The 24566-nt window shown below is 49.9% G+C and overlaps 1 protein-coding gene across 1 annotated transcript in view; it reads right to left on the reverse strand.

The window, feature by feature from the left end:
- Positions 1-24566, reverse strand: part of Plcg2 (phospholipase C gamma 2) — a 122465-nt gene that overhangs the window by 31331 nt on the left and 66568 nt on the right. Inside the window, exons 8-22 of the mRNA XM_057753631.1 lie at positions 23025-23068; positions 22289-22361; positions 19951-20052; positions 18334-18452; positions 16184-16269; positions 14304-14424; positions 13056-13224; positions 11337-11441; positions 8967-9056; positions 8444-8619; positions 8144-8344; positions 6296-6415; positions 4815-4995; positions 3074-3145; positions 189-298 (exon numbers count right to left, since the gene is read on the reverse strand). Coding sequence (XP_057609614.1) covers positions 189-298; positions 3074-3145; positions 4815-4995; positions 6296-6415; positions 8144-8344; positions 8444-8619; positions 8967-9056; positions 11337-11441; positions 13056-13224; positions 14304-14424; positions 16184-16269; positions 18334-18452; positions 19951-20052; positions 22289-22361; positions 23025-23068 — 1769 coding nt within the window. The remainder of the gene's footprint in view (positions 1-188; positions 299-3073; positions 3146-4814; positions 4996-6295; positions 6416-8143; positions 8345-8443; positions 8620-8966; positions 9057-11336; positions 11442-13055; positions 13225-14303; positions 14425-16183; positions 16270-18333; positions 18453-19950; positions 20053-22288; positions 22362-23024; positions 23069-24566) is intronic.

Here is a 24566-nt window from a genome sequence, read left to right on the forward strand (position 1 = left end):
ACAGTGTTCTTTATCTATTTTTCCAAAGGGCCCATGCACAAAAACACCATCTCAGGGACTTAGCACAACAGGTCAAAGCCATTTGGAATGTGAGAAAAGAGAGCTCATAGCTCCGCCCAGCTCCTTAGAGTCACCACAAGAGACCAGCCAAGTTAGCCTCCAAGATTCCCATCCCCACCCAGACTTACCATCCCCCTGGTTCCTTGGAGACATTGTGGATAAGGGCACCACGGCAGAAGGTCAACTCATCGCTGCGCTTGGCTTTGTAGTCATAGAGCGCTTTCACAGTCCTCTGAGGCTTTGGGGGGAAAACAGGAAGAAAAAGGGCAGTTGGGAGACAGGAGTAGACACGGGGAAGCAGAACCTGTGCCATTATATCCTCATTAGGAAGCGAAAGATGTTGGCGGCCAAGGTTACAGAGCCATCTGCTGGCAAGAGTTGGTATTGCACAGGAGCCAAAGTCACGCAAAGTTACCAGGAAGTGGGAGAGAGACTGGTAACCTAACAAGGAGAAAGTGTCCGTGGACAAGGTGCAACACTGCTAATTTCTCAACACAACCTCTTAGATTCAGCCACAACCACCACCTCAGAAGTCGCCAAAGAGCTACTGTACTCAATGACCCTCACAGAGGATCATACACTGTTTCTTAGACATGCTAGGAACCCGATCACTATTTCTCTTTCGGCGAATGGTTCCCCAGTTAACCATCTACATGGCATGGACAGTTGTCAGGAGTAGCTGAGATGCCAGGTGTAGTGGTGCTACCCATAGCTCCAGTATCTGAAAGGCTGAGGCAGGAGGATCACAAGTTCAAGACCTGCCTGAACTAAATAATGAGACTCTGTCTCAACATACTCCACCCTTCCCCCCAACAAAACAACAAAAGCTGGGATCAGTACGGGCAGCAAGAAAGACAGGATTTATGTGGGGCAACGTTTTCAAGGACTTTTCTGGATGCCTGCTGCTTGACACTAGTAAACACATGAAAAGAATGAACGCCCACACAGCATGGATATACTAATGGGGAACGCTCTAAAATTGTCAAGTACGTTTAGATCCTCAGCTTCCCTCTCCTCCCTGCTAAAGGAAACAGGACTCAGGAAAACTACTTCCGGGAGACTAGATGCTGATCAGACCCGGAAGCTGGCACCGTTGCTCTGCCCATTCCAGTCTGTGCAAGCTGGAACCCGCTAAGCCGCCATTTCCCCATTTGAAACGGCAATCAAAGTTTTATATATTCCACAGGGTCCCTGAGAAAATTCAATGAAATAGTTCATGTGATGGTTAAAAAAAAAAAAAAAAGGCTACACCCTGCATTTCCTAGGCATCCGCCATTATGGAGTGTCGTCGTGAACCGTTTACCCTCCACTGGCTCCGATAATTATCACAGCCACCTCAACCGGGAGCTGCTGCTACGGTGCCCTTTTTACAGATGAGAAAGCTGGGGCTCAGAGAGATGCAGAGCCTGTCGAAGGCCAAGCAACTAACGAATAGCTGAGCCTAGGTCAAGGACTTTGGGCTATTGCCATCCTCTACCAAATTCCATAAACGGCCATGCAGCTTCTAGAAGCTCTGTCACGGAGAACTCCAACCAGACGCTGGCCAGACTAGTCTTGCTCTCCTGCCCCAGGGCATTCTGGGTGTGAGGGCCAGAGCCGGGCTCATGGTGACAGGGTGGCACAGTCGTGGCAGAGAGAGGTGCTACTGAATGGCATTAGAGAGAGGGCTGCTTTTCTGAGACAGCAAGAAAGGACCTCGGACTATAGAGAAATGAGTTAGCCACTACGTGGCCATTTAGGAACATAGCCAAGAGAGCTGGCTTCCAATCCAGCCGCCTGCAATGAACTCAGCAATAACTGAATAACCTCAATGCCCTCACCTATAAAACAGGTACCAAAGAAGCACCTGCTTTGTGGAGTTGGCATGAGGACCTAACCAAGGCTAAGTGCTTAGAACCACGCTGGACACTCGTCTTCAACACACCTTACATGTTACCACATGCTATCTTGCATGTTATCCTTCTAGTTCTGAGAACGTACCCAGGTCAGCCAGGACAACTCATCTAGACCTTCTTGTCAGGAGGAGGGGGTGCCACTGGAAACGTATCTGGGTGATAAGTCACCTGCCTCGCTAGCATACAGGAGGCCTCGGGTTCCATCTCCAGCTCAGGGTTGGGAAGTGGGGACTGCGACATCATTCTTACGGCCCCTGCTCTCCCCTATCATCTGCCTGAAGTTCCTTTGAGCCAGTAGCCCCTGATTTGTGAAGCAATGTTTAAAAGGAAAGAAACGCAAGCACTTCAGCATAAACGGAGTCCATCACCCTGTAAGGAAGATGGAGGTCAGATCAACGTTCCTCTGCGTGCGCTGGATAAATGTCCAAAGCCTACACAGATAGGCAAGCATGTCTCGCCATAGTGCAGCCTTCCCTCAGAGAAGCTGTTGCTAACCTCTGCACATCCCTGCTGATGCCTTCAGTTCCACGAGGGACTGGGAATTTCTTTTATAAAAAGAAAAGGAACTGCAGTCTTGGATCTCAACAGAACCCACCAGCGAGAGCTGCACCCTAATCGTGTACCAGACAAAAAAATCCACTATAGTTTTCTCCTCCGCCCCAGCCCGCCCCACTAAATTTGAGACAGAACCAAAACGAGGAGGAGCTGGGGGCAAAAAGCAAAATCTGCCTTTACCTACATGAATCTATGAGACAGAGGCAGGGTGGGAATCCGAGATAGCATTTGCCTTGCAAGGAGGTCAGCGAAGCAGACATAATTCATAAACACCTCAGGCTCAGTCAGTAAGCAGGAAAAAAAATTATGGAAGATTTTTAATTAGAAGCTGTTTGGCCCAAAGGTGGTTCACGGAAACTCGGGATTCTAGCAAGGCACGGCTGCATGTGGATGAGATTCTATTAACCTCAACGGAACCACATGGCAGGCTGCCCATCATCATGTGTCAAGAGAAATTTTAGTTACGGTCAGATGTTCCAGAAGCTCCCTGCTATAGCTGCTATGGAGACCAGTGGTGGGGCAGGGACTCTCTCTCAGTCTAACGGGTGGGACTGGTGCTCTACCATGGAAGGGTTGATTTCACTTGGGTCCACATACATCCTGCTGACGTCATAGAGAGAGTTGATGTCTCTTTCCTGAAAGACAAAAAAAGAGCAAAGAAAAGTCAATGGATATGGCTCAGGGAATGTAGCTCAGCGGAAGAAGCCCTTGCCTGGCATATGCAAGGCCCTGGGTTCAGTTCCCAGGACCACCCAAACAGGAAATGTGGCATCCTAGGTTCCTGAAACGGCCCATGTCCATAGCCAGGCTACAGGCTTCCTCGGGACATCCTGTTCTTTGGAAAGAAGAGTTGAAACCTCATAGAATTTTCTTTGGCTCAGAGGTAGAAAAAGCAAGAAGCTTCAAAGAAGTTCCCCCAAATTTGGAAACAAGCTTGAAGTTGTAGACACCCTTCCATGTCCCACAGGGTGCTAGGAACTCCTCATGACACCCTGCCCAAGGACAGCACATCTGAGGCTTGAGAGACTTACACCAGGGGAGTTGACAAACAGACCAGTGAGGCCTTTTTCCTGGAGTGGTATGCTAATGCTTGCAGCAGCAGCCGCCAAGGCCCCTTTCCTGCCCCGGCCCCTCCCCCCGCCTTCCGGTCCCCTACCCAGGGCCACAGCTGCCACCCTTTGACAGTTTTGTCCTGTTAGAGCGCCTCCCCTGACCGCTCTGCTGTCCACCATCGTGTTTTCTCCTCTTGCTATCAAGGTCTGGACTCTCCAGGGGAGCCCATGCTAACCAAAACGCCTCACTCTGGCACAATGTGTTCTCTCCTCTAGAACCCACTTTTTCTCAAAGCAGACTTTATACACACACCCTGGCCCATGGCAGGGACACAGGGTCTTAGGGCCTATGTCCTAGACTGATTTCTGCTGCTGTGATAAAAATATCCTGACCAAAACCACCTTAGAGAAGAAAGGATTTCCTTGTAACTCTAGGTGGACAGTCCATCATCATGGGGACGTCAGGGACTCAAATCATCTCATCCACAGTCAAGAGCGTAGAGAAAATAAACACCTACATCCTTGCTTTTTCAGCCAGTTTTCTCCTCTCTTATACCTGTTCTGGATTCACTACCTAGGGAATGGTGCCGCCCACAACGGGCTGGACCCTCCTACATCAATTAACATTCAAGACAGTCCCCCACATACATGTCCTCAGGCCAACCCGACCTAGAAAGTTTCTCACTTAAGACTTTCCTCCCGCTGATTGTAGGCTGCGTCAAGTTGACAGTTGGTACTAATCAACCCTCAGAGTCAATCTCTTCTCAAGAAATCAAGAGAACCTTCTGACAAGAAGAGAGATGATACAGCAACCGTATGGGGTCTCTCCTGCACTCAGAATGCTACAACAAGCAGGAGAAGGGACATACAATGGCCTGTCAGACTCATTTCATGCCCACATCCCTACCCCTCAAGGCTTTTGCCCCTGCAGTCCTTCCTCCTCCAGATGTCCGCATAGCTCACTCCTCATTAAGATCTTCTCCTCAGAACCTCTGAAAACGGCAGCCATTGCCCATCTCTTTATACACTCCTGTGCCCTCCCAGCCTTTCCTCTTTAGCATGTAATCCCATCTGACATTGGCCGTGTGACTGTGGGTAGCATGAGGGCAGGGTCTTGGTATGCTGTGGCCGATTCGGCATCCCCAGGACATCTCGTACCAGACACAAGGTACATATATGAAAGTGTGCATAATGCATATATACTATTTAGTCTGTGCAATAACTAACTCAGTTCCCAAGGGAGTCAACCTACCATATTATATCGCTCCAGGAGCTCAGGGGTCACGGGATAGCGCAGCCTCATCTTGCGATAGAGCGCATGCTTCTCATAGTAGCCGACAAGCTCCACCAGGCTCTCAAAGTAGGCGGAGGTCCCCAGCACAAAGTGCCGGCCATCCCGGTTGATGCGACAGTGTTTCACCTTGCCCTTGGCCCTTAAGAGGGAGGACCACAAAGGATTAGCAACCAAGGATGCTAGCAGCTACACAATCACCACGTAAGAAGCACCTATTGGCCACAACCTTGTTATTCACCCTTACGGGACTGAAATAGACAGAATTCAGTCCTCCTATGGAACACAAAACAGGGATGTTTTCAGTTCAGATCTGGAAGAATCCATATGTGATGATCAGCACCCAGCTCTTCTTCAATCTTGATTGAGGTGCCCTACAAGCTAAACATGGCTTCCCTTGTCTTTTTTTAATAAAGTTTTATTGAACCATGTTCACTGCTCATTTCAGTCTATGCTGTGGTCATCTTGTCTTATATAGCTGCAGCAGGGTCCATGCAGCCTGTGAACCCTAAACTGTTTGCTTCATGGTCCTTCCACAAACTGCTTTCTGAACCTGGCTCTAAAACCTCCATCAGTTCCCAAGTCCTTGAATCTTGCCCCCAGTAGCCCAGAGTTACAAAGACTCTATTTCCGAAAGGAGTTAAGGGTTTTTTTTCCCATCTGTTTGAAACATGAGGCAGAAAAGATTCAAAATAGAACAGGCAAACAGATTCCTCAGTCTTAGAAGAGTAAGAAAAACTGAGCTCAATCCTAATTTCACAGCAAAGAATGTGCAGACTGGGGAGGTCCTGCTCTTCCAGAGGACCTGGGTTCGATTCCCAGCTCCTACATGGCAGCTCACAACTGTCTATTAACACCAGTTCCAGGGGATCTGACTCCCTCTTTCTGACCTCCATGGGCACCAGGTACACATGTGATACACAGATATACATGCAGGCAAAATACACTCAGAAATAAAGAAACAAGCAAACAAACAGAAATAGATTTAAAGAATAAGAACCTTCCCCATGTATATACCATAAAGAAATGACAGAACTCTAAGGCAATGGACACACTAATTACCCCAAGGTTGTCATGACTCGTGCATACAAATATGGACAGATGTGGCGCACACACCTTTGATCCCCACATTCACAGGGAGAGAGAGACAGGCAGGCCTCTGTGAGTTCCAGGTTAGAAAGAGCTACATAGTGAGACCCTATCTCAACAGGCAGACAGACAGACAGACAGACAGACAGACTGTGCCTAGTACTTGGGATATACATCCTTCTTGTTGCTGTCCTCACCATTAGCAATTGGGTCAAGGACACGGAGCGGCATCTCTGCCTCCACCCGAAACTCTCTTCCTTGGGTCCCATACCTATCCTTCTCACACGTCCTCTGGGGAGCACTAACCCCCACATGCACAACAGTGTCGGCCTACCTAAAAAGATGACACCTACCTGAAGGTGATAGCATAGGAATCGGTCCCCTCCCGCTTCCGGATGAGGAAGGCTCCATCTCGGGGAATCCGCATCAGCATGTCCTCTGCTTCACCCCTGCTCAGCCTGTCGTAGTACCACCTGTGCCCAGAACAGGACAACAAGCTGGTGAGAACCCTCCTAGCTGAGAGCCAGCAGGAGACAAAATACCAACAGGCAGGGACACCTAGGGCCTGACCAAGGAAACATACATAGAAATTATGCTGGGACTTCCCCAACCATATGCACCTCCAAAGACAGCGATTCCTATTCGATTTTCCTGTTTTATTTTATTGCAGCACTGGGGAATAATCTAAGGTCACATGCATGCCAGGCAAGCATTCTCCCACTGACTACACCCTCAGCTTTATGCCCTTTCATTTCATTTGAGGCAGGATCTTGTTAAGCTCTCTTCAGACACTGCTATATAACCCTAGCTGGCCTTGAACTTGCGATCTGCCTACAGCTCAGCCTCCCAACAAGCTGAGATTACGGGACTGACCCAACATGACTGGAGGGAAGTCAGACTGCCCCCCCCCAAGAATATGAGGAGGTCTATGCAAAACTTAGGAGAGTAAGTCTTCTCATCTGTGCCCACCTGCCCAGCCCCAAAGGCTGGCAGAGCTACAACAGTGTGTCTCGGGTCATCCGGGGCACGGAACACAGGGAAGGTTCAGAAAGACTTTGGTTACGAAAGCTACTAAATGACAGGTTTTGAAAGGCAACTGGTATGAATAGGAAATAACAATAATATAAATTATCCAGCTTCATCCAAAACAAAACACCTGCCTAAAGATTTTCCTCGCATTTCTGGACTGTGTTGACCTCTTTGCCAGGCATGGCCTGCAAGGCTCCTTAGTGGATAAAGAAACAAGCACAGGCCCTCGTGATTGCTCTTCGGTTCCCTTTGACCACAAGAAGGAGCCCTGACAAGCACAGACACAGAAGGCTCAATCCAGCCTCTGAAATCAGAGCTCCAGACCTAGGGGTGCTGAAAGAGAGGGAAGGGAGAGGAAGCCATGGGGAGGAGAACAAAAATGAGAAAGTGGGGGCTGGAGAAAAAAAAAAAAAAACAGGCACTGGTGGCGTACACCTTTAATCCCAGCACTCAGGAGACAGAGGAAGTGGATCTCCTTGAGTTCAAGACCAGCCTGATCTACAGAGTGAGTTCTGGGAGTCGGGGCTACACAGAGAAGCACTATCTTGAAAAACAACAGCGACAAAAGGGGGCCTGGGGAGATGGCTCAGCAATTAAGAGCACTAATGGCTCTTGCAGAGGACCCAGGTATATTCCCACCACCCACACAGTGGCTGGTAACTGTGATTCTAGGTCTACAGGATCTGACACCTTCTCCTGGCCTCTGTGGGCATCGTACACACAACACACATAAATACACGCAGGCAAAACTAGTCATAACTTTTTAACTTAAAAAAAAAAGTCATACTACTCTTGCAAGAGGACCTGAGTTCAATACCCAGGATCCATGTCAGAATGTCAGACAGCTCACAACCTCGTATAACTCTAGCTCCAGGGGCTCCAGCTCCCTCTGCTGGCCTCCATGAGCACTGCACATGCAAATACCCACACATAGACCCCCACACACATACATATAAATAAAATAAATATTTTAAAGAGCGAGCAAGTGAGAGAAGAAAGAGAATGGGACAAAAGTCTGACTGGCAGGAAGAGGACTCATGGTGGTCCTCAGGAATCCTAATGTCCCCAAAGGGCCAAACTGAATGGGCTCCTGGGAATGAAAACCCCATACAGGCACCTGGTGGGTGTGACCCATGTGGGTGGGGTACCTCCCACCCAATCCCAGAACCTACGGCTTGGACTCGTGTGGGTTGGGGTTGGGCACTGGGTCGGTAAGCCGCAGCTCGAACTCTGCACAGCGTAGGTGTGCCTCACGGTAGTGCTGGATGAGGGCGTAGATGCTGTTGAACGTGAGGTTGTCTGTCAGGTAGTACTTCATGACGCCACCCTCCATGGTGGACCGGATTCGACAGTGCTGCACCCGACCAGACCGCCTGTCGCGAACAGGACAGGGACCTCATCAGAGTCAGGCAGGAGAGCAAGCCTGACCACACCACCTCTTGCCCACCAGTCTTGGAGGAAGGGGGCATTACCAGAAGGAGAGGGTGTAGTCATTGGGGAAGGTCTCACTCTCCCGCACCAGGAAGGTGCCGTCCTTGGCCCCTGTCTCGGCACAATATTCTTGCAGCAGCTTCTCTGCGCTGGTCCTCCTCTCCACTTTCTTGTGGAACCATTTCTCCCCAAAATGCAGCTCCGTGGGAGGAGTGTCCTGAACCACAAGGAGTCATTATAGCTTGTGACAGCACCCACTGCCCTCTCCTGACAACCAGAAGCCTGAGCTCACACTGGGCTGGACTCGAGAAAACCCCAAAGATGGGCGGGCCCATCACCTTCCCCAGGGAACGCTGGTCCTAGATCTTTGGCCAGTCAGGCCCTTTAGGGAGCAGGAAAGAACCTTGAATCCTATTGGTTAAGCCCTAGGGCCAGCTAGCCAATCAGGAAGAGCTAGTTAAGTATGGCTACTCAAAGCAGTCACTCCTTCAGGATGAGGATGCTTGGCCAACCGAGATATGATAAGACATACACTAAGTCTCCAGGTGGGGATTCTCCACCTACCTGGACCAGCTCCTCCTCCACAGTCTGTTCAATGTCGTCACTGAAGGACAGCTTGGCGTCAGCAATGGCACAGTAGTGGCGAGTCCATTTCTAGAGAGCCAGGCTGCCATTAGTCTCCCCCAAGGTTTCAGCCCTATTGACTCTAGGGACCTGCGGGACAGCACCCCAGCATTCACTGGGGACTGCCCTGCCCCAGTTTTCACACTGATGATGATTTTACGAGATCTGCTCTTTAAAACACCTACTTCTGGATTCTAGGGATTTCTCAGGACTTTTTAAAAAAGCATCTAGGAGCAGGAGTCTCTGCTGCACTGCCAGTTTGCAGGGAAGAGGAGACTATGCCACCTTGTGAATAGCTTTCCCCAATTCACCTAACTTTCCCCAGTCCTGGGGATCGAACCCAGGACCTTGTACATGTTAGGCAAGGGCTCTGCCACTGAGCTGTGTCCACAGCCTGCTCTGTAAGCCTTTCTGGATCATTTCAGCCAACTGACCTAACAACATGTTTACATTTCACCAATTGTTTTAAATTATTGTATAGAATAATGGGTTTTGCTGGACACAGTGGTGTACATCTTTAATCCCAGCACACAGGGGCAGGTGAATCTCTGTGAGTTAGAGACCAGCCTGGTCTACATAGCAAGTTTCAAATAGGATCTCGTCTACTTCTACATCACTCCCGCACAGGAAACACTTATGAAATCTGGATATATTTATATTTACATGAAGTTATATGTAATAAATACATAATAAATAAATATATTTCGAAAGGGTTTTTTGTTGGTTGGTTGGTTGGGGTGTGTGTGTGCCACATGAATGCAGTGCCCATGGAGGCCAGAAGAGGGCAGCAGATCCCCTGGAGCTGGAACTACAGATGGTTGTGAGCCACCCAACATGGATGTTGGGCACCAAACTCATGTACTCTGGAAGAGCAGCAAATGCTATTAACCACCCAAGTCATCTCTCCAGCTGCCAGATATATAAGTATTTTTAAAACTCTCGAGTTTAAAAATAAATGAGATAAAGCATCGATATTCTTATTTATCTCTTAAAATCCCAATCTCCAGATGTAAATGCTACAATTTCATTCTTAGAGGCTGAATTAGACTCCACTGTGTGTGTGTATGTGACATTTAATTCTGATTTACTTAAATTTTATCTATTTCATATTTATTTTCTATTTCGTTTCATTTATAGGATACTAGAATGGACATGGGATAAATTCAAGTTAATCTGGGTGCCAGGCGGTGTGGGAGAAGCATTAAAGCTTGAAAATTTTACTCCACCACAAATAATAATAACAATAATAATAATAATAAAGATGATGATGATCTACAGTGAGACAATTTCAGATCAGAAGGCAACTGCAAGTTAAGATTGCTATATATATATGCAGGGAAAAGGACATTATTAGTGAATGTTATAGTTCAAACCAAAGCCTGTTCCTACAAGGACTTTGTAATAAAGGGTTGCTTATAAGTGAGAGGGTTTGGGGAGGACTGGGCCTTTGGGCACCCACTTCATGAAAGGGTTAATCAAGTCATTGATAAGCTCATAACTGAATAGACAGTTGGAAGCTTGGGCTGGCTGAAGGAGGAGCCACTGAGGCCGTGCCTCTAAAGGGCTGACCTCTTATCCCTTACAGCTCCCATCCACCACGAGGCGAGCCACTTGGCTCCTCCACACATTCCCCATCGGAATGCTCTGCCTCACAATGAACCAACACGGAAGTGACACAGAAGCAAGTGGCCCGGACTAAAGTGCCCAAGATCAAGAGCCAAAAGAACCCCTCTTTTCCCCAAGCGGCTTTCTCAGAGGGGCACTTGGTCACTGTGACGAACACAGTGGGCAAGGGGTGAAGCAGAAATACGGTCCACAGCAAGCTGACAGCGCCACAGCACTGCGGATGTTCTGGTTGCTGTGGTTACAGCAGATGCTCCTGTTTGGGAAAGGTCCCTACAAGACCAAGGCAGAACAAGGGGTAAAGGACACTCAGTAGTGATGAGTCCTGAGAGTCATGAGTCTAGGATGTATGGCAGTCTTCTTTGTTGGTCTGTGTTTAAGCACATATTAAATTGAATAAGAAGTTATTTGAAGGCATTATAATGCAGGAAAAAGACAAGGCACACAGCTCCACACAGGGAAAAGGCAGGGATAGTGCCAGACTTTATGACGAGAGCCTAGGACACCTGAGACTTAGCACCCACAGCTCTGTGTGAGGGGGACCCAGCAGCTGAAAATCAGCACCCACCGCTCTGGGGAGGACCCCCCAGGCAGCTGAGAGTCGGCACCCACAGCTCTGGGGGATACCCCCAGACAGCTGAGAGTCAGCACCCACAGCTCTGGGGGACGGGGAGGACCCAGGCCCACCTGGTCGATGGAGTCCCACATGTACAGCTCTCCCTGGGTCTTGTGCTCATCTTTTTTGTCCTCCACATTGACATCGACATCACCTCGGGGGCCCAGCTTCTTATGCTGAAAGGGAGAAAGTTCACAGAGCCCTCCTTGCTAAAGACCCAAGTTCAGAGTCTTTGAGCCGCAAGAATTCACCCACCCTCAGCCACCCAGCATGCACCTTCTCTCCGCTACCTCAGATCCGTTGATGGCTCAGCATTCCCTGTAATCTCAGCTCCATTATTGGAGACCTCTCCTCCCTCAGGGGTACCCTGCTTGCCACTCAGTCTAAAATTAGCCCATCCTTCTCCCTTCCCATCCCTGCCTCTTTTCCAGCAGGAGTCACGCTTCTGTTTTCTTATGCTTTAGAGTGGGCTTGAAGGGAGGGTGGGGACTGAGTGAAAGGGGAAAAAAATGTTACTGACACTTGTAGGTCAATTGTAGTAGGAGCTGCGGGCTGTGTTCCTGCCGCCCCAGCTCCTGGTCGCCTGGCTAGCTTATGCCCCGAAATAACAACACACAAACTGTATTCTTTTAAACACTGCTTGTCCCATTATATCTAGCCTCTTCTTGGCTAATTCTCACGTATTAATTTAGCCCATTTCTAATCATCTGTGTAGCACCCCAAGGTGCTCTTACGGGAAAGATTCTAGCCTACGTCCATCCTGGGTTGGAGCTTCATCGCGTCTGCCCTGGGGAAGAGCGGCATCGCGTCTAAGTTCACTTCCTCTTCCTCCCCGCATTCTGTTCTGTTTACTTCACCCACCTATGTTCTAACCTATAAGGGCCAAGCAGTTTATTTTTTAACCAATGACCTTCCTCCATCAGTCAATAAGATGCAGTATTTCCCCATCCAGACTCCCATGTCTCTTCCCCCTCGCTAAATTCTAACTCTCACTTCTTAGGGGGGTCTATGGAAGCCCCACTGAAAACCTCTGCCCTGTAGAGACAGGAGGATGTTAGTTAGCATCCTTGGTACCCAAAGCCTTTTGGGAACCAAGCCCCAAGCTCCTAGAATATTCTACTTCTTAATGAGGAATATAACGCTTTATTGCACTATTTATCTGGTCTCTTTACACGAACACACATATGCAAAGGCTGAAATTCCCGAGGGCAGATAAAATCACGCATCCCCTCCACAGAACAGAAACGCCAGCCTCAGCATCCCACTGCCACTCACACGCTTTTTAAGCAGCTATCCATACCCCACATAGTCTGAGAGTTCCCAAGGGCAGGAATGGGACCTGGGCCACTGGAACCCCTCCAACACTCACACAAGACTGGCTCACATCAGGCCTGGTGAGGTTTACCCAAGAACGGATGAGTTCCATTTGTTTTGTTCTAAGGTTGGGTCTCACTAGGTAGCCCAGGCTGGCTGGAACCCACCCCCGCCCCCCCCCCCCCGGGTTAGAATTGAGAGGATGAACGTGGTGCCAAGCGTGCTGCACATACCCGCTCACAGCTGTTCCTTGTTACCGAGGTAACAAGGTAATTAGGTTCAATATCACACACACACACACACACACACACACACACACATCATTACCAGAAGGGCACAGGAGCACCGAGAGGTTACATGATCAAGGTTTGGCCCAAGATCAGAGACAAGGTAAAGAAGGCGAGACCTGAGTCTGGCACTGGGTCCTTGTGGATACCCCCCCCCCAGTAGACAGCAGCCCCCACACGCATACCTACCTTGATGATGATCTTCTCGCGAAGCTGGCTGGGGGAGGGCAGCTGGTCAGCACTGGCCTCTGTGGGCTTCGTCAGCAGCAGGTCTCCTAACACTTCCTTGAACACCTTGGCCATGTAACGCTGCTGTTCCACACTGCAGTGCTCCTCAATGGACAAGATCACGGGGAAGCTGCAAGGGGCAGAGGACAGAGTCGGCCAGGAGACAGGAAGCAGGAACCTTGTAATTGCCCACACCGGTGAGCAAATGCCCATGTCTCAGGCACTGGGGCAGGATGGGTAATAGGTCAGTAATTAGGACCTCCAAAACATGGTTCCCAAATGAGCCCCCCTCTTTATAAATCCATGACAGTGGCATCTTTTCATCATGACAGGAAGCTGACAGAGTTGGAGTAGATGCTATACCATCTCTGTGAACACAGGGTCCCTCGGGGCTTCAGTGGCTGATGGAGGGAGGGACGCCCAAGAAAGTGCTGTGTGGAGAAGGGAACATGAGAGCCCTGCAGACTAACTAAAAGGCATCCTGGTGCAGGAAAAGATGTTCACAGAAGCCCTGCCCCAGTCCAGGCCCACCCCTACCCAACTCAAGGAACGCCGGCAGGAATTGCCTCAAAAACATCCGAGCCTGTTTACTGAATGCTGACCACGCGCAACACTAAACACGTAGCATGCCTCACGCCATTTTAGTCTTACGGCCCTGTGAGGTCCATGTAGTCATCACCATGACTGGTACGATGTGGTAATCATGGCAAAGAACCACAAAGGCGAGCCATTCACAGACTCAAACTGGGAAAAAAGCATCTAGAACTCAGTCTCATGGGGTCTAAAGAGACGGCTCAGGGGTGGAGAGTTCATAATACTCTCCCAGAGAACCCCAGTTCAGCTCCCAGAACCCACATCTGGCCACTCACAGCCACCTGTGACTCCAGCTGTGAGGATCCAGGGCCTTTGGCCTACTCTAGCATCTGAGCTCACACACACATACCCATACAAACACACATACACACACTCACGCACACATATAATTAAAATAATAAGCATAATTTTTAAGACCACTATCATTTCATAAAGTTACAAAGGCCACCTGCCAATAACTAGTCAAATGGAACCCAGGCTCCCCAGGGTTTAGGAGAACTGGGCAGTGTGTATATGCATGTGAGTATGTGTGTATCTGTGTCTGTCTGTCTGTCCAGTGTCCAGCCCTATCAGCTTTCCCCTTACAGACACGCCTCTGGAAAATCAGCCACTGACCTGGAGGTAACAAAGGCATGGTCTCGGATGGCCTGAACAACATCATCGAACTTGATCTTGGTGGTCCGTGTCCAGCCGTGGTAGATGATGGGCTTCCCGTCAGGCCCGTCCCAGCAATCCACTGGGGAGAAAACACAGGTGGCTCAGCACCAGCCAGCACAGCCACCAAGAGGGAGCAGGCAGACAGGACATGTGGCTGGGCTGAGAACATGAGGCTAGACCCAGGTGCCCACACCAGCTCCATTCCCAGGGCTGACCCAGGCTTATCCGCACACACGTGGTCATATCTACCAGCTCACAGAACACAACATGCTTCCCTACAACACTCCTTCCCATGCATCTTTCTTTGTAAGATGTTCCCAACAGGTTCTAGTTTCTCTTATCAGCTGTTCGAGGCTCCCCTCTCACCAGTAGAAACAGCATAGAGCAATGAGCCAGTTTCTTAAAGGTTTGTAGTAAATTATACAAATGGAATAAGACTGTGGGGGCTTGAACATCCCCCAGGACAGAGGAGCTGGGGGCTTGTGACTTCATTTTCTCACAGTTTTTTTCCCAGAGATAAAAACTGAAACCCAGGAGGCCCATATGTAACTGCCACGCCACTTTGGCACAAGATAAGTAGGTTTGGAAACACTGGAGGCATGGTCTGTGGTCTGGATCGTTTTCTCAGCCACATACATGGTTATGACTGAGGAAAATGTTACCAGGGTTGGTTCCTGAAGGAGCACTCAATACGGCCGAGGAGGAGGTCCTTGGGTCACTGAGGGGGATACCCTTGACAGGGGTGGTGAGAGCCCAGCTTATTCTTCTTCCTCTCCTAGTTTGGTGGAAGCATTGGCCCTACCACATTTTCCTGTCATGGCCTGTCGTCAGAAGCCCCAAACAATGCTCTGAACCCAAGATACAAAACCAGAAGAAAACAATAAACCTTCCACCATCACTAAGTTCATATTGCAGGGGTTTTTGTTGCAGTGATAGGATACTAACCAAGCTGGGAAAGAAAGCCCCAAAGATGGGCTGAACAGATAGTTCAAGGATAAAAGCATTTGCTGTACAGCATGAGGACCAGAGTTCAATTCCCCAGAACCCATGTAGATGCTCGACAAGTGGAGGCAAGGGAACCATGGGGCAAGCTGGTTAGCTAGACTAGAGCTACAGGTTCACTGAGAGACCCTTTCTTCTGAACAGCGATTGTCAGCTTCTGATGTTTAAGCACTTGGTGATACACACACATGCTTGTGTATACACACACACACACACATACAAAAGAGCCATAGAGGTAATAAGAAAGGCAGACAGAAACAAGGGTCTGCTACCTGCCTGGCTCTCTCTCTCTCTCTCTCTCTCTGATTTTTTTGAGACAAGGTTTCTCTGTAGCTTTGGAGCCTGTCCTGAACTAGCTCTTGTAGACCAGGCTGGCCTCGAACTCACAGAGAGCTACCTGCCTCTGCCTCCCGAGTGCTGGGATTAAAGGCGTGCGCCACCACAGCCTGGCGACAGCCCCTTTCATGGTGGTTCTCAAGGCCTCACCTGTAGACATGTGGCTGCTGGGTGTGTCATGCTAACAGGGATGTATATCTGTGTTCCTCTTAGCAGAGAGTGACCCCCGCTGCTGGCCCCCAGCTGCCCAGTGTATCAGGACACTTTCTAGATGTCCCAACCTCCTTCCCAGATAGACGTCACTTCTTGCTTCGGGACAACTATCATCTAGGGGAAAAACCTCATCATCTTCTTCCCTAGAACTGCTCTGCACGAGGACCCCTCAGCCTGTCTCCCTCCCCCACTCTCCCACCAATATTAAAGTCTTTAACACTGAAAAACAAATGCTGGGCTTTGTGGTTCTGTTCATCACGCCATCTTGGCCAGGACAGAATACTCACACTCTATGCAGCGACAGCCAGCACGCAGGCAGCGGATATATGCTTCTGTGGAGGACTCACTACGCAGCTGGTCCCCGGTGAGGTACCTGAAGGACGGAATGAGCCATGTCAGGGAGGCAGTACTGAACACAGTTCACGCTTGGAAACTGTGGTCGTTTAAACAAAAATCCCCCCCCCCAAGCAATTAGGGAGTGGTGCTATTAGGCTATGTGGCCTTGTTGGAGTGGGTGTGGGTTTGTTGGAGGAAGTGTGTCATAGGGGGCGGGCTTTGAAGTCTTAGATGCTCAAGCCAGGCCCAGTGTCTCATTCTTCCTTCCTGCTGCCTGAGGGTGCAGATGTGGAACTCTCAGCTCCTCTCCAGCACCAAGTCTGCCTGCATTCTACCATACTTCCCGCCATGATGATGATGGACTAAACCTCTGAACTGTAAGCCAGCCCCAAATAAATGTTTTCCTTTATAAGAGTTGCTGTAGCCATGATGTCTCTTTGCAGCAATAGAAACTCTTAAGACACAGACCATCTGAACCCAAGCCCCATGGGCCTGAGATCTTCTGATCTGGAAACACACAGGGTAAGGTCTGAACCACGTACATGCCATCCTGAGGCCTTGGGTTTGGGAACACCAATAAGATGTGCACAATGACTTCCTAAGCGATCCATACACAATGAAGACGCTGTGTTCCTTCTTGGAGACCTGGGCTGAGCATGACATGAGCAATGGGGAAGCAGAGAGTAAACTGTGGCCCCGTTGCTGCCCACTGGGCTCTGGGTGCCAAAGAAATGAACCCTAGCTCCATCTATCTCTGAGGCTCAAGGCCAGTACGGGCAGGAGGCTCAACAACTCCTGGTAGAATGTATGGTGCCATGAACCTAGTCAACAAAAACTGCCATAAAATAGGGTTGTTGTTGTTATTGTTAAACAAACAGTAGTCAATGTTTCTGAGTCTGATTTCATTCAACATAATGATTTATAGTTCCATCCATTTTTTCACAAACGTAATAAATGATTCCATTTCCTTTACAGCTTCATAAAATTCTATTGGATATACATGGTACACACACACACACACACAACATACATTTTCTTATCCAGTCTTTTGTTAGCCCATTTATTGCTTAGGTTATTTAGGATTGTTTTTGAGGTTTTGACAGATACAAATTGTTGTATCCTTGCCTTCTCTCCATGCCGCCCTCCCTCTCAGGATGTTCCTTAGCTCTCTCTAGGCTTGGAGAATTCGCTGTCCTAAGATAAACTCAAGACGTACCACTACCCATTCCCCTGGAAAAGAGTTCCCCTTCCCAAATACCTAGGGGATGGCACACTACGGGTCTGGCTCATGCCCGTCTGCCCCCTGACAAGATACTTAGGGAGGTGCCCGTCAATAGCGCTTTCTAACCTAAAGTCAAAGACTCCACCCTCATACGGAAATGACGTCAGAAGGCAATGTCCCTTCACTCTCTCGATTCACCTTCCTCTTTTCCAATCAGCAGAATTATCCGAAGAAGTGAATGAGAACGTGTCACTGTCTGGCTGAAGTGGCCGGAGGGCCCCTGCTGCCCTGTGACTTACAAGCTTCTGCTCAGGCTGGCCGTCTATCCGGCCACTCTCCTCCCAGCCTCTCCACTCCAGCCTCAGAAACGCCTCCCCTCTGCTCCTGCTCCAGGACCTCAGCCCATGCAGCTCTCAGGATAAAACTCTCCTTCTCACCAGGACCTCTGTCCAGCCACCAGCCTGTGCTCAAAGCTGACACTCGGTGAATGCCTTCCTCCCTGTACACCTGAGAATGTGACTGTCCCTGCCTCCTCCACTGAGGAATTCTCACTCCTGGTAAGCAGAGAGCCTGGCCCAGGGTAGATGTTCTACAAACACTGGCTCCCTGGCTGAATGAACACTTCCATGGCAGGATGATCGAATCATAGAAAGCCAGCTTTGCGAACTTGCTTCAGAAGGCCATAGAGGACGCATAATCATCCCAATACTGCTGGAAAGAGAGCTGTGTTCTCCCACTCCTCTCCTGCCCCCTCTGAACAATGTGGTCCTCCCTCCCCATCCCTTCACAGCCAGCTCTGTTGGGGCTGTGCACGGGGTACCAGCTGACTGGATCACTCTCAGTGCTACGGGACCAGCCTGGGCTCACCCAGAAACTCACGTGTTGTGGGAAGAGGAGATCCAGTAATGCGACAAGGGGTTGTTCATGTCTTGCATGTCCACCACGTCATACTTCTCATCCCAGATGCTGTTCTCCCGTGAAAACAGGTATGTGAGGAACTGAAAGAGACATCAGAGTGGAGGTGTGGTGGGACAGGAGACTCAGAGTCTACCTGCTTCTGGCTAGTGTGCATGCATCGGTCAACTTGGACATATGTGACCAATAGCTGGTCCACAGACCTCAGGTTCCCATGGTTTCAGTACAGATGGCTCAGGCTGCATCCCTCCTTCTCAACATAAACCCTTCACAGACCTACACATCATTTCCCTTTTTCGTGTGTATCCCAAAACGTCCACTGCTGCCAAAACACCAGCTGCCCACAAGGGAGGGTCATGTCATATCAGCGACTAACCATGGGTGAGTCTGACACTGGACATCAGAGACACAGCATCACAGACATGAGAATGTCAAGGGGTGGAAAGATGCCAGGCCTAGGGGCTCAAGTCTGTTGGTCCAGATACTCAGAAGGATGAAGCAGGAGGATCACAGAGTCAAGGCTTCTCTGGGATACCATGAGTTCAAATCCAGCCTGAACAACTTACTGAGAATCTGCCTCAAAATGAAAAGTAGAAGGGGACCTGGGGGATGAGTTGGTGGCAGACTGCTTGGCTAATGACTCTGAAGCCTTGGGTTCAAAAATGAGGGCTACTGAACAGAGAAGAGGGGACTGAATTTCCTATCCCAACTCTTAGCGCCTTAGAAAGAAAGAGAAAGAGAGAGAGAGGGAGAGAGAGAGAGAGAAGGAGGGAGGGAGAGGGAGGGGCTGGCTAGATGACTTCTTGAGTAAACCATGGGTCAAGAATGTTTCATGGGTTTGAACTCCAGAACCCACATGAAAGCTGGCTGTGGCAGTACATGCTGTAACCTCCATGTTCCTCCACTGAGGTGTGAACTGGAAACAAGAGACCCCCCCAGAAGCTCCAGGGCCAGTGAACCTGACATATGCCACAACCATAGAGACCCTGCTTCAAACAAGGTAGGAGACAAAAACCAACGCCTACACACACATAAGGTGGGGGGGGGGCGGGAACGGGACAAAATGAACAGGTCCTGGGGCATAGGTCTGCGGTAGAGCACCTGCCAGCATGCCAAAGGCCCTGGGTCCTACTGCTGCCAACACAAAGAGGCGGAGAAGGGGCCCAGGAACTTCCCATCTACCCACTCCTAACATTTAAAAAAGAAACCTCAGAAACACTGACTGACTCAGAAGTACATTTCACTGCTATAAATCAGACTGCCCCACTGGGCAGGTGTCCCTTCTGTCCCTCCTCTGCCACCTGTACAAGATCAACTGCTGTTTAGAAATGACTTCCAGGCCCAGCCAGGTAAGCATTTGGGCTCTTTGGTTGTTTTCTCCCTGGTGGCGAACGCCCTCTAGCGGTGAAATCAATAAATTCCCCCAGGAGAGACTCAAGAAAGAGAAAGGTGGGCATAGTCCCCACCCTGTGAAAACCACTCCCCAGAAGTCTGTCTCAGAGCACCTGACAATGACACCTTCTGAGGGGACACAGAAAGACACAGAGGTACTGCTCACGTGACTAGCCCCAGCCCACTCACCTCGTCCACGAACAAGAAGGGCTCTGCGGTTTCCCTCATGGTGTCATCAATGAACTTGGTCATCCGCTCCCGGACTTTGTTCAGATCCTGAGCCCATAGCTCCTTAAAGATGACAGAAACAACACAATGTGAATGGAAGACCATTGTCTGCCAAGAACTTTCTGGGCTAGGTCACTCCCTCTGGGTGTCAGCGTGAAGTAGCCCAGGGAGCATGGTGAGTTAGGCCCATGTCGTGGTTTGATTGCAAATGTCCCCTACAGGCTCATAGGCACAGGCATGGCTTGTGTTCAGGTGGCGGTGCTCTCTTGAAAAGGTCACAGAACCTTCTGGATATGGGAGTCTTGATAGAGGAGGTAGGTCACTGGGGGTGGGCCTTGGGGTTTTATAGTCCAGCCCCACTTCCTGTTCTCTATTTGCCGGCTTCTGAGGCAATGTGACCCACACCCTGCACCCACTGATATGCTGTTCCCACCTGCTGCCATCTCTTCCCAACTACGGTGGACTAGAGTCCTCTAACTCGAAGCCAGAACGAATCCTGTCCCCCCTGAAATTGCTTCTTCTCGTCATACAGGCAGCCCATTGGGGTGTGTCCCCTGGCTCAGTCAAGATGACAAGTTGCTTGTCTTCATTGTGCCTCCTCATCCACGAAAGGAGGGTACAATAGTCATGGCGTGCACAGGTTTGGGGCTGGGACCATATGGAGTCAGTGTGTGCTCTTTACTGTGGGAAACCTCCAGTTCATGATAGTTTATCCAAACAGTCCCATCCCTGTACAGTCCTCTCGTCTGCACCATCCTGCAAGTCACATGTGACTGTCACATAGAGGAGAGGGTACACGGTCTCAAGACAACCTCAAGAGGATCCCAGATCCCGAGAACTCTTATAAGTAGCAAGATCAAGTTCCAAATCACTCTGCTAGTCCCTTGGGCAAAGGGACCTAGATGGACACCACACATCCCGTCCTCCTGGGGCCAGCCATGTAGTACTACCCAGATCGACAAATACAGTTCCACTAGCAGATTCTGCATAATGCTGGACATTCCAGAAGCATTTTCTTTTAAATAAATAAGAGCCCGTAGCATCTGGTGGTTTGTTTTCCTCTCCACTCTCTGAAACTCCAAATATCCACAAGCAACAAGATGAAAGATGCCACACAGACCCAATACTTGCTGATGCCCTCTGGGTTTCAGATATTCTACACCGCGTCTCCTTGTGAATGAGAGGAGTGTGCGGTTGGGTAGAAAGGGTTGGGGGCGGGGGGCAGGGAGGAATGTCAGAAAAAAACAGAAGCCCAATGATAGGGGTGATGAGGTCATACTTCACCAGCACAGGATGGAGAGACCACAGCCAGCCCCGTGGTGAACTAACACATCTCTCTGAATCGCACACACCAAAACAACCAGCAGGCCGTGAGTTCCCCCGATAGAGAGGTGTTAAAAGCATGAACTGTGGAGTTGGGGGTTCAGCTCAGTGGTAGAGCATTAGCCCTGGTTCGATCCTCAGCTTCTGGACTGCGGCAAGGAACTCAAAGTGCAGGATATTTGATGCAAACACTTTGGCTGACCCAGGTGCCTCAAAGAGGCTGGATGGCCCTTCTCTCCTTTCCCTGCACGCCACACACTTTTATCCAAAGGCACAGGCACTCGCTAACAGAACTTGGGGCTATTGTGGCTGGACAGTCCAGCCACCTGCTCAATGCCACACAGGGCAATCCAGCTCAAGGCCACACAGCTGGCCACTGCATGTTTTCTCTTCCCTGTCACAGCCTCTCCCCCTCATTGTTGCTGGTGGGAAGTGTGGGCCTTCTGGATGGGCTCACAGGGTCATCCTGTGTATCACAGGGGAACATCTAGCAGCATCTGTCTACCAGGCACCAGCCTGGCAGCCAAGAATGTCCACACACACGGGGGTGACCACACGTCATCAGATTATTACATCCCAACAGGAAACTCCTGTGACTGCCTCGACGCTGGGAGCCAGCGTGTCATAGACGGCATCCTCTGTGGAGACTTCCATCTCATCCCTAGAGGACCCGAGGCTTGGTCAGTCTAGTTACGTCCTCCCACCCAGGAGAGATGGCCTCCCTGAAAGATGCTCCTGAGGTGGCTTCAGGGGAAGAGCTGACACCAGTCAGGTGAAGGATGTCTTGTTCAAGCCCTCAAGCCCCTGTCCTGCTCTGGCAGAGTCCCCTTGGCACTGCTCGGCCACTGAAAGTGGCCATAGGAGATGGTGAACTTGATGGGGCCCCACCCCATCTCAGGGAGGCCACCGCTATGCTGTGACAGCAAGTGTCTGGAGAGCACTGTGTCCCTGACGCCACATCTTGCAACCCTCTCACCTGTTGTTCATGTAAAAGAAACCTCTGGAAGTCCTGCAGGTAGACAGCAGAGGCATCAGGACGGTCTGTGTTCCTGCCCTCGGAGAAAGTGACAGGCTGGTTAGAGAGAAGCACATTTGCGAGAAAAGGTCGACCTCCATCCTGAGGCCCCGCCCCATGCTCTGAGCATACCACTAATCTAGAAACAGAGACAGAGAAGGCTCAAAAAGAGACCCCAACAGGACATTCTTAGAGATCATGGACAGCATTCAAGAGCTATAGAAGGTCTGAGGAGCCCTCTGATGGATAGAACCCGAAGACCAGAGCAGCAAGAGCCAAGGAAGTGACACACTGGAAAGAGATAGGAAGGGAGGGGAGGGGAGGAGAGGGGAGAGAAGGAAAGGGAGGGAAGAAGAGAGGAAACACAGTAGAGAGGAGGGGAGCAGAGGGGAGAGAAGGAAAGGGAGGGGAGGGGAGGGGAGCAGAGGAGAGGGCAAGGGGAAAGGAGAACGCTATTGACTTGTCACATTCCCTGAAGCTTCAGGAAGGAAGCCTGAGGCTCACAGTTCTTTCTTCAGAAACTCGTAGACCTTCCTCACAACACTCCACATCCCACGGATGCTGTTCACTCACCCACACTGTGCTACAAACCCAGGGTCAGTAACCGCACACGGCACCCACCCACCACCACCACCACCAGAGGCCAGCTTGGCACACGGACACAGCCCTGGGCAGCAAAGCGTCAGAGGAATCTCACCCAAGGATGAACACGGAGGAGTCCTTTTTGAATTCATCAAGTATCTGAAATGAGAAACAGAGAAAACAAGAGTATCACACCGAGCTCCGCATGGTATCAAGACTACTGTTCCAAAGATATCAACGGGCTGGAGAGATGGCTCAGCAGTTTGGAGCATTTGTTGTTCCTGCAGAGGATCTGGGTTCAGTTCCCAGCACCCACATGGCAGCTCACAGCCATCTGTAACTCCGGTTCCAAAAGATCCAACACCTTCTTCTGAACACCACAGGCACCAGGCACACACATGCAGACAAAGGACTCAAACATATAAAATTCAATAAGTCTAAATAATAATAAAGAAAAAGTTACATTTTTAAAAAATTACAAGAAGGAAATGAGTGGCGGGGGTGGAGCATGTGTCTGGGGAGGATGAGACAGAGGATCTTGACTTTAAGGCCAGCCTGGGCTACATCGTAAGACTACACCTCAAAAGACGAAGAGAAAGAGGAAGTGGGAAGGAGGGAGGAGAAGAAGAATGAAGATGGAGGGAAAGAAAGGACACAAATGAAGTAACAAAGCCATGGTGCACACGTGTGGAGGTCAGAGGACATCGAGCAGGACTCAGCTCACGCCTTCTACCGTGTGGGTCCCAGGAATCAAACTCAGGTCGTCAGGCTTGGCAGCAAGCCCCTCTACCCACGGAGCCCTCTCAGTGAAGCCGTTTTCACCACTGATTTTTTTTTTTTTTTTTTTTTTTTTTTTTTTTTTTTTTTTTTTTTTGGTTTTTCGAGACAGGGTTTCTCTGTGGTTTTGGAGCCTGTCCTGGAACTAGTTCTTGTAGACCAGGCTGGTCTCGAACTCACAGAGATCCGCCTGCCTCTGCCTCCCAAGTGCTGGGATTAAAGGCGTGCGCCACCACCGCCCGGCTTCACCACTGATGTTTTAAGAATTAACAGGAAGCATCTGTGGCTGGGCATCAGAGTCAGTGGGGAAATGTGCCAGGGGCACACGTCCTCCAGCAAAGAACCGCTCTGAGCTTTGGTCCCCACATCTAACCTTCCACAGCGCCCCGAGAAGGATGAAAACGTAACGGGCTCGGCACTGTGCTGTCATGTGACCCACCTAAGAAACTGTCAGCTGCCAGCTCTGCTCACATTACTAACACCTAGCTATATGAGTGTATCTTCCTGCTGCTGCCCAACCTTCCCACATTGAGCCCTAAGAGCTGTAATGCAGGCAGGTGGCTAGACACAAGGAAAAACAGGCAACTAAAAGCTAAAAACCATTTGGCTACAGATGATCAAGTACCTGCTCCCTAGATACAGATGTGAGGATCATAGGTCTCCATAACAACTCCAGGAAATCCAACTCCCCCACCCCATCCCCGGAGCTCAGGAGCCAGAACAATCTGCTAGCAGTTGGAGGAGGCACTGACTGTACAGAAGCAGGATGGTTCGGCAAGTCAGTGAAAACTGCCAGTGTAGGTTGAGCTGGCATCATTCAAATTCTAAAGCCACGGAGTTACAAAATGCAGCAGCTGGACTGTGGTCTATCAGCCTACCG

This window comes from Chionomys nivalis, chromosome 21 (assembly GCF_950005125.1).
Source record: "Chionomys nivalis chromosome 21, mChiNiv1.1, whole genome shotgun sequence".
Taxonomy (NCBI): domain Eukaryota; kingdom Metazoa; phylum Chordata; class Mammalia; order Rodentia; family Cricetidae; genus Chionomys; species Chionomys nivalis.